Source organism: Lepidothrix coronata, unplaced genomic scaffold (genome assembly GCF_001604755.1).
Source record: "Lepidothrix coronata isolate B3197 unplaced genomic scaffold, Lepidothrix_coronata-1.0 Scaffold250, whole genome shotgun sequence".
In the NCBI taxonomy this organism is placed as follows: Eukaryota; Metazoa; Chordata; class Aves; order Passeriformes; family Pipridae; genus Lepidothrix; species Lepidothrix coronata.
This window is the reverse complement of record NW_016690430.1, coordinates 706,870-717,731: the sequence shown is the minus strand read 5'-3', so window position 1 is coordinate 717,731 and position 10,862 is coordinate 706,870. Positions and strand designations below refer to the sequence as shown.

Sequence of the window (10,862 nt, the reverse complement as noted above, 5' to 3'; positions counted from 1 at the left end):
TCAAATATTTTTAAAGAAGTAAAAAATAGGGTGGATATTCCAGGAAAAAACATGATAAATGTCAGCTATGAAAGGACAATGATCTATAACTTAAATATTTCAAAGCACTTTAGCAGATAAGGGGATTGATTTTCCTTCATGAAATTAGTCTCTGTGCACAAATGCCAAGAGAAATGTCAATAAAAATATTTCATTTTAGATCTTGTCCACAACAAACTAATATTTACCCATCCTTTTGTTTTTAGAACAAATTGAAGGCAGCATTTCCTGATTTGTAATTTGATCAGAGGGTAGTAACTTAAACACGTAACTTATCTTCACTTCCAGAAAACCAATATCTGAATTTGGCAGAGCAACTTCCCCAATACTAAGAGATGGAGTTAAGACTTAACTCTTTAGGCTGTCCCTACGCTCCCTCTGTACCCCTTTCCTCCTGAGGACAGTGATAGTTTGAGTTGAGGTAGTTTTCTGATGATATCAGCACCCAGCAGCTACACTTTTTAGTTCTAACCTGGAGAAAGTAATCCCCAGCTGATGCTGAGGTGGTGCCAATAGCCCTGTTGTTTCTGTCTCTCCTACCATGGGAACCCCACCTGTTTTATTTGGACAAATAGCTTTATTTCAATGTGAGACAGCTAGTCTTATTAACACTAGTGATTTAGAGGGAGTTTTTAATCCAGGGTTTAGCATCTGGGAGGCTATTGCAGGGCTTGGCACAGAGGAAGATATTAGTCCCAAATTACAGCTTCTCAAATAAAAGATTAGCATAAGAAAACTATGATAGTTGGTCATGTTACAGATTCCATTTGCTATTATTTGCATTTATTCCAACCCTAACCAATGGTTTCAGTTTTAATGGAATCAAAATCTCAGTAGTCAGCTTTTTCAAGGTTTTAGCAGGGAAATAATTCTCATGCCAGTTCTCCAAAGGGGAAAAAAAAAAAAAACCACTTCAAGGTTTGCTATTTCTCCACATTGAAAATTTTGAAAGGTGTGTGTGGACTGTTTCATGCAAAGTGCAAATAACCTGTTAGATAACCTGATGATTTTAATAAATAATCCTAGTATCTACCTGCTACTTACACTGATACTTTCACTTTTACCATTTGCCCTATTTAAAATACCACAAAGATACCTTCAGGCCACTTCTTCTGGCTTTTTTGGAGACACAGTAAAATTAATTTGACATTGTTAGCACAGATATTTTACTTACTTTCTGACTCATCTTCTCTGTAAATGTTGAGAAGATAATTACATTTTAAAAAAGGTTTAACAAGAATTATATTTTAAAAAAGTTTAACAAGTTATCCATAGACATAATATAATTAACTGAAATATGTGTAAAATTAAGAACATATGGATACTGTTTATTGCTCAATCTTATTATTTAAAGGAAGTGACTGAAGGAAAACTGGAGAAGGATTTATGAAATGCAATGCTCAGTTACAGCTAAATGGATTTATTTGGCAAAAGCGTGTCAATAAATTGGAACCTTATTTTTCTAATGAAATTTATTGTATTATAGACCATTATACATATGGTATCTAGGCCCAAATTGTATTTCAAATGCTTGAAACTCTTTGCTGAGCAGCATAGGTTACTGAGAGGCCTGCACCACACATATTTTTGAGACTATTTCTTTAAAGATTGTTTTTTAATGAAAGTTATTCTGAATTCTGCCTAGTATCATTCATGTCCTGGCAGTTTAGTTTCCAGATAAAAAATAATTTTAAAACCAATGAAGGAAGGAGAGGGAAGCTATCACTAACAAATGAGTGGTTCATCATTCAAGGATTGCGAAGGGCTTGTTCAGGGCTCAGTACAGGGAACAGAACAACTTTTGTTCTGTTTTGTTCCATTAAATTAATGCATGTATAGCAACACTAATCACATACTATTTCTGTGTTGTTCTATTAAGCTTCGTCATCTGAACGAAAATGCTTGGGGCACATTTAGTATAGGAAAACCCTTCTTCTCTAAGAGCAGCAGCCAGGAAAGATATAACTGTGCTAGAGAGTAGAGGAGGCAGGTCTCAATTAATGTTTCTAACTTGTCAGGAAAACTTTTTTAAAGCACCTTTGTTTGCCTGTCTGAGAAATACAGTGAAACTCCAAGGCTGTTAATACTTTCCTATGTTACTTTTTGGCCTCTTTGTGGACTTCTAGCAATACAAATGCATTTATTTCAAGTGAGGGCAGTGCATTGTGTTGTAGCATTCATACCTGTAACTGTTAACGCATGAAAAGCAACCTAAACTAATGCACTGAACTATAAAGACAAGACAGACCCATTGATGACTCTTTTTGGATGCACTTTCTAAGTTTCATAGAAAAGGCACTTAGCTTGAGAAGTTGAATCACAGACCTGTAAAGTGTGAAATAAAGCAATGAATTATTCAGAAAGACCAAAGGGAAACTTTTAATATCTTCTTAGTTTATTAATCCTGCATGGGCAAAAGTAATAATCAAAGGACTGTGGACTGTATCCAGAGAATGAATGTTCTTTTAATTCTGAAATAAAGGGCAATTTTGAGTTTAGGATTCTTATAATTGGGATTTACATTAATTTAAAAAAAAAAAGGGATCAGCAAAGGCTTACATCTTGTACAAAGTAAAAATTAGTAGCAGAAGTTTCAGCGTAGAAACCTGTGATAAGGTTGCCTGCTGACTTTCCAGTTTATTTTTCCATTTATACTGCATCTGTACCTCCAGCCACTCCAGGATCTCTCTCATTCTGCACATTACATTAACTCATAGTTCTCCAGGATATTCCTTGAGAGAAGCTTTCTTCATGTCTACAGTACAGCTATGCTGTATAGTGCATCAGTTTAAATAACTGGTCCTTCTGCAGAAGGACTTGGAAGAGACAAAATAACACTACTTTCAGCTGATGCACTGCAGGGCTTCATATAGAGACCTGCTGAACAGTGGAGAGTTCAGTGCAGAGAGCAGGAAAAAGCAGCATCATCCAGCATTGGCACTAAAGACATTCACAGGGAACCAGAGTCTTAGATTTAAACTACTTTCAGTCTGAAATAATACTGTAACACTTGCCTTGCAAAAAATCAGAAGCAGCATTTTTTTCCACGTAGTCTTGATTGTACATCCTGTTTCCTTTTACTTAAAAGGCCTGTGGTTTTGATTCACAGCTCACGGACAGTCAATAAATGCAACCTAACCTTTGGTATCTAATATTAGCCTTCACCACAGTTAACTGTCAGTAGGAAAGAATTATGCTTGTTCCTCCCATAATTCAGTTGCTGTCATTTAAACAGCACTAGTTGTGCAAAACTTTCTTTTTCATTCAATTTGTATTTGCATTTTTAAAGTTTTATTACTTATACTTGAAAAAATATGGGAAGATAAAATCTAAGTAGTAAAATATAGGTTTACAGTTTTCAAGAGTACCTCACAGAACATGTGTTTACACTTGGTGTTACAAAAAAAAAGCGCCATACTGTTAAAACACTCATATCAGCAGTTTGCTTTAACTGAGAGTCCAAGGACAGAGGCAAAGCTGTGTTTGTGGGCAGAAATAGTGCTTTTTCTGAATCAGCAGGAAAAAGCCAAAAAATAATTTATAAAATATATAAATGAATTCTGAGCAGTTGTTTTTAACTTTTGTTCAGCCTTGAAATATGCTGCTTCTATTTACGCCTGTAAAGAGTTTCTGACCAAATGTTGGCTTTTTTTTCTATTGGTACAATTTAGTTTGACTAAATTATTTAATTTTCTTTTATAGGTCATTCTTATGCAAGAAGCTAAAAGTAATTAAATTTGCAGGATGAAAACATGGCACAGGCACTGCTGGCACCACCTGGACCTGAAAGCTTCCGCTATTTTACTAGAGATTCTCTCGCAGCTATTGAAAAGCGTTGTGCAGAAGAAAAAGCTAAAAAGCCCAAGCAAGAACATACAGACGATGATGATGAAAATGGTCCAAAACCAAACAGTGACTTGGAGGCAGGAAAGACCCTGCCATTTATTTACGGTGACATACCTCCAGGAATGGTATCTGAACCTTTGGAAGACCTGGACCCATATTATATCAATAAAAAAGTGAGTGAATAATGTTTTCCACAGAATAGAATTTAATTTCCTACACTAGGAAAGTTTAATCACAAAATATGATGGTTAGAGTTATCAATCCACTTAATATACAGAAACATCCTTTCATTTAACCAAACTGATTTATGCTCTTTAGTGTTGTGACTGCTTCAATTCCGTTGAGTAACTTGTAATTTACTTCATTGTAAGGAAGATGTAGCTTCCATGATCTTGCCTGAACTTGAGAATGTGAGTGAATTTTCCTGATTTCAATATAGCAGTAAGACTGGATAAGACACAAGAGATGTTCTGAGCATGGTTTTGCAATGGACATAGTTGTAGATAGCCAGGTAGCATCCATAAAAGTTAGTGAAATAAAGGACTGTAACCATATTCTTTGTTTCTATTATAGCAATATAACATATGTAAACATATATATGTATGTATGAAATATATCTATCTCTATATATGTAGCATATATACTCTGTGTAAATCTCAGCTCATATGAAACTACCGCAGTGAAAACTATTGTTTGAGGTGCTTGGCATTGCTGTGGTAGATCTCTGTTGGACAGCTGTCAGTTACAAGTCTGTGGCAGACACCATGGAAAATCTGGGTTTTGAGTAAAGAATCGAAAAAAAGACATTTCTGGTGTTCTAAAGAGGTTTTTTACATAAAGAGCAGAGTAAAGAGTTACATGTTGTGAGATAAATGCAATGTTTCTGAGTTATATGTGTGAGGCTGTAACACAAAGGGACCATTAGTAGCATAGTTCTGCTCCATGAAGAATGTAAACTCCTAAACCAGGTGCATTTTCCCTTAAAATTTCCACAGTCATACAGATTCTTACTTTTCACATGATCTGCAAGCCAGTGACTTGGATATAGAAAGGGTAGTTCAAACAGTTCCATTAAAGTAAAAGGTTTGACTTCTTAAAAGTCAGGATGCGCAGTAGAGTATGTCTTTTGGTCTTGTAGCAATGATCCATTCAGTCTGGAAACCGGCTACCATTATTTGACTTAAGAGAAAGACAGGGAACAAACAAGTATATCTCCATAGCTAGGATTAGTTGTAGACCATTTTGAACTCCTCCAGGGTCTGAAATGGTCCAACCTGGGAATAGTTAAAAGTATCTCATGTCCTGCAGTGATTAGTGAAAGGTAAGTATGACAGGAAGAGCAGGTTTTCCTCTATATTCTTGTTTATTTCTATGTGCTCCTTTAGCAGTATCAAGATGTTCTCTCAGTTCCTGATAGACCTGCAAAGTGTAGTGGGTAAGGAGAGTGAAGGAAGATGAGGATGTGGATAACACCCCTAAATTAAAAAATGCAGAAGGATAAGTCCTTGGGATTACCTTTTTCTGTCTCCCTGAAACAGAGAAATGGACACAGTTGCTCTGATAATGGCTAGAAACATTCCAGGCTGCCATCAAGATAAGAAACTTGACATTGAGCAGCTATAAAACAATCAAGACATAAAATATTTTAAAGTCTAAAGAAACTTACTTTTTTTGTTAGGAAAAAAAATCATGCACATAATACTCTCAGTTTTGTGGCTAAATTTGTGGTTGCCTTTGGTTTGCAAAACTGGTTTAAAAATTATGGATTCAGAAACAGGGAAAAAAAGCAGAAAATAAATTAGAATCTGTATGTAACTGTGTAACCTAACAGTTGCAGAAGTTAAATAAACTGTGCTGTAGATAGCACAAATATTAACATTATTACGGAAATGTAAAGAAATCAAAGTTCAGAGAAGAAGCATTGCCAAGGGTTATTTTAATGTTTATGGTTTAGGTTATATCAACAGTTCCATGCAAATTATTACTTACAATATAATTGTTCGCACTAAGTTTCTGGACTAACTGCAAAAAAACCCCAAACAAAACAAAAAACCCCCAAACAAACCAAACCAAAACAAAAAACCCAAACCAAAAACAGCAGAACAAACTAACAAACAAACGAAAACAGGAATAAAGTTGCATAAATAAGTTCAGGGATAAAGTCATCTGAACAAGCCTTCTGCAAGCGAAGTATCAGAAAACTGAGAAGTACTGAAGCATAGTTTCTAACCACCATTTATCAGAAAAAGTAGTATGATTTTTTGGAGCAAAAGTGTAAAAACTCAGGCTACTGATGGACTTCTTAGTCTATGAGAGCAATTAGTAAACTGTATAATCTTTTGTTACAGCTGACATTTGTCTTTATATTATGTACCAGTCTAATTGTGCTTAACAGAAAACAAATGGATATTATAAATGATGGGCTAGAATTAGTCATCCCTCCCCCCAAGAAGAGCAGAAACTACTCTTAATCATTGACTTGTCAGTGCAGAGAAAATCATACGTGGATTGTAGTCTGTCTTCAGGCTCTGCTGGAGCAGTGACCTTGGGACAGGCAACATCTTTCTAGCATTTCCAGCTGGGTGAAGGACTGTAGGGCAGAGAGAAATGCCAGTGAGTATGTGTCCATTCTTTGCCACCCTCAGCATTTCCTTGATGTTATTCTGCGAACAGGCACCAGCAACACTCCTTTACCTATTTTCTTTCCCACCGTGGAGAGGTTTGCTTTCCCTGCCAGAGATGACAGACCAGATAGGCACTAAAGGCCGTGGAGAGGGCAGCATTTTTCTGATCACAGCCAGCTTTTTACAGAGAACGGAAATCAACATGGAGAACAGTGATACTGTATAGCTCTGCTGAGAGTGTAACAAAGACTCTATTATGTTAACACAAAGCAGAGCCATTACCATCGACAAAGAGCAAAAGGAATGAAGAATAGTTATGTCCTGAAGAAATTTCAAGCAGCACCAGAGATGCAAGTAAACCTCATTCACACACAAATACACTTAGGCAATGACTGCCAAGAGGAACAGAATAAAATGAACACAAACCACAGCTTTATCAGGTCAAACTTTAAAAGATAATAACTAGCTAAATTTGCTGCTCACATATAGGGGAAATGAGAGCATATTGTTGGAATCAAACCCAGCAATTTTTTGAAAAAAAGTTTTGTTGTCATAGGTTGCCAAATTCTGGTATATGTTTGTCTCAGACTGCTCAGAACTATGCCAGCTTGTAATTTATTAATCCTTTTTATTTTTTTCACAGATATATTTTTAGAGTATAAGTGTAACTGATATTGGTAATATTTAAAATATAAAATGAAAGCAAGATTATTTTAAAGTTATAGTTGATTGTGTAGTAACAGGTATTTCTCCTTGTTGCCATATATATGTGTATATAATTCTGTCAAGGATTCGTTACAAATACAAACTGGCATTTAGAATTGCCCTTTTGATATTTTGGTTTTGTTTTTGTTTGCTTACAAGGTAGAATGTATTTGATTATTTTGAAACTCACTTTAATCAAAGACTTCATTAGAAATAAAACAGAAATATTTTACTGATAAAATGCTGCATTTTGCTATTATTGATAAACTGTCATTTTTTATAGTTCCCACCAATTTCAATATCATGAGAATGCAGTCCACATGCTGGGAAACTTTGCAAATTGGAGAATTGGCTGTGGAAGGCTTAATTAACTGTATTTATAGAAATCAGTTATTTTCCTACCACAGGTAGACAGTAGAATGGAACTTGTACTCTCAGGTGGAGAATGGAAATTTTACTAGGAAGTAAAGATATTTATGTAGTCAAGACTGTATTTTAATTTTATATTTCTTTTTTACAGACTTTCATAGTATTGAATAAGGGAAAAGCAATTTTCCGATTCAGCGCCACATCTGCCTTGTATATTTTAACTCCTTTTAATCCTATCAGAAAAATTGCTATCAAGATTTTGGTACATTCATATCCTTTTTTCTTAATGTTGATTTAAGATTTGCCATTTAAAACTATTTAATGACTGAAATAATGCTTTTCATGTGGATATACAAATTGTGTCCATGGGGGTGTACTATGCTAAATAAATATAAGCTGTTCACACTTTAAAAAGGAGCAATATTACACATGAATTACAGTATGATCTTCATTCTTGCCAAGAGAATTCTCTACTGAACCACCTAAAGCTGTCAGAGTTTAAATATCAGGCTTTATATCTAAAAGGAGACCTGATGCCATACTGAGCCCTGCAGCTAAGGCCAAATTAGTAACAAACCATTGCACTTGAACATCTCTAAGGTCACACTTTTACCAAGACCAGTAGTACTATTCATGAACTAGACTCACTTAGCAAGGACAAAAGAGCATGTGTAAAGAGCTGCTTTTTCAGCATTGTATTTTCAGCATTGGGGTAGGTGTCCTATAAAAAATTCAGGAAAAAGAACAGTATTTTCAAATACATTTCAATCACATCCAAAGGAAAACTTGGGCTTAAACAACCAACCTCTGACTAAAGATCTTTTAGAATGATCCCCCTGTCTTCAATGAATAATTACATTTGGGTAGTCATATCATATTTTATGGACTTAAGGATGTGTTTAGGTTTCATTTAAAACCTAAACCTGCTATAATTACAAAAGTAATGCATTGTTTTACAGAAGTGCACCATAACATGCCAGATGGCATACCATTTAAAATAGATAAAATATGTGCAAAACTTTATTTTCAGATGTTAATTACAATGTCAAGTTATTTGTATACATTTCTGTACACCTAGTAATTTTACTTTATATCAGTGTTATAAAACTGTTATGCTTTTTTCACTTACATGCCTTGACTATAACCTACATTATTCAGCATGCTTATCATGTGCACTATTTTGACCAATTGTGTATTTATGACCATGAGTAACCCTCCAGACTGGACAAAGAATGTAGAGTAAGTTAAACATTTTTACTTCTTTTTTTTTTTTTTCATCTTTGTTTTTCTGTGACTCCAAACAAGAGGCATTTATGAAAAGTTACATGCCAGAATGGGCTTGTCCAGAGTCATGAAGAATCAGATTCCATGAGATCGCCAATATCTTTCTGGTTTCCTTGTGAATAACTTAAAGGGTTTAAGTTATTTAAGTTATTTATTATTGTTCTTTAAAATTATGTCTGAGGAGTATCTGAACTTCTACTGTGAAATATGAACAGAAGCTCTTGTCCTTGGATATTCTGAGCTGTAAATTGGGAAAGGAACTCCAGAACTACAAATGTGCATGTAAAATCATTGCATGCCATTGGTGAGGCCAGTCATATTTTGCCTGAGTATCTTATCACAGTGGGACATTTATTGTGGCTCACTGATGTGAACTCATAAGTGTCTGCTATAGCAAGCACACACAACCCCCAAACACAACAAACTCAAATGGCTGAGGAAAGGACCTTATCTATGAAGGAGAAACAAAGAGCTGATGGAAGTAAGGAAACAACAAACTATCTATTTCTTTTTCTTGTTCATGGTTATAAATGCATGTTATAAATAAAGATAGATGTTTTCCTCTGAAATATTGTAGAATCATAGAATCATAGAAGGGTTTTGGTTGGAAGGGACCTTGAAGATCATCCGGTTCCAACCCCCTGCTGTGGGCAGGGACACCTTCCACAGGGCCAAGTTGCTCAAAGCCCTTATATTTTTGTTTTAAATAATACTACTCATGAAAAACGTGGTTCTAACCACTTGTTTCTTTCATTCCCTCCTGTTCTCAAATAGCCATTATTGATTTTTATTTATTTATTTCATTGCATTAATGAGCCTTACTCTGAATGCTGCGTTTAGAAACCACTACTATTAACCCATTCCCAGTATGCTCAGCAGTGACTATGGCTTGTTAAGAGTTGCTGAGAGTCTGAAAAGAGAGCAGTATGGTCTGTAAGTAGGTAGAGTTGTTTTATTCTGAAGGTCCACACAGATCCATGTGGGTCTCAGGAAGTGCCTGCATTATGCTGGTTATAACTGACTGTTCTATGTTGTTAAATGAATGGTTGTTCCCACACAGGTAAACTGGTAATCATGCTCCAAGTATTCAAGAATAAGAGTCTGAGCATGCTTTCTTATATTTAATAATTATTTATGAAATAAACATCTAATATAGACATGAGTATAGTTATTATCCAGAACTGATTTTCACAAAACTCTGATTTTGACACCAAAAAAATTCTTCATTTTTTGTAACACTTAGACATCTACCTGATTTATGTGTGCAAGCAAAGAGGCAACCCTGTTAGTGCCAGAGAATGTACATATAAATATCGAAGCCTGAAATGTATTTATAAATACTAGAGTCTGAAATTATTTTCAAGCACATGAACTGAGATTAAATCAACCTTTTAGAAAATGAGTAGCAAATATATCATGTTCTACAATGTTTAGGGCAAGTGAAGTTAACGATTTACTCCTTTCACTTCTAAATACTTTTCTCGTAAGTCATCTTTGCTAAATGGCACTGTCTATAAGTATGCAAAATCCATTATTCCTGCTTTGATGATTTTCAGGTACACTTTCACTGGAATTTATACCTTTGAATCACTTATCAAAATTCTTGCAAGGGGCTTCTGCTTAGAAGGTTTTACTTTTCTGCGAGACCCGTGGAACTGGCTTGACTTCAGTGTCATTTTAATGGCGTAAGTGGTTCAAGAACTTTTTAAGCTTTTAGGGCATGAAATTAGTGGTAAATATTATTCTAATAAATGTATATATTTAAACACTTAATTTCTGCAACCTCTGAAGTTTAGACACTGTATCACACATTTTAGTATGCACAAATCAAAGTAAAATACAGCAGGAGCTGACACACAGTGTCAGCCACTAGTGTAATTACTAGAGGGACACTAATTTCATGTCCTACATTTTTCTGCTCACCAGAAAGGAAGCCATCCCTTTGACTTCATGTCACCATCCCATTACAAGCTAGTTAGTTTAATTAGCTGTTCT

At 35.1% G+C, this 10,862-nt stretch overlaps 1 protein-coding gene across 1 annotated transcript in view; it reads left to right on the top strand.

Annotated features, from left to right (window-relative positions):
* Window positions 1-10,862, top strand: part of LOC108507303 (sodium channel protein type 3 subunit alpha) — a 73,767-nt gene that overhangs the window by 11,399 nt on the left and 51,506 nt on the right. The window contains exons 4-7 of the mRNA XM_017835160.1: window positions 3,742-4,058; window positions 7,735-7,853; window positions 8,733-8,822; window positions 10,424-10,552. Coding sequence (XP_017690649.1) covers window positions 3,792-4,058; window positions 7,735-7,853; window positions 8,733-8,822; window positions 10,424-10,552 — 605 coding nt within the window. The 5' untranslated portion in view covers window positions 3,742-3,791. The remainder of the gene's footprint in view (window positions 1-3,741; window positions 4,059-7,734; window positions 7,854-8,732; window positions 8,823-10,423; window positions 10,553-10,862) is intronic.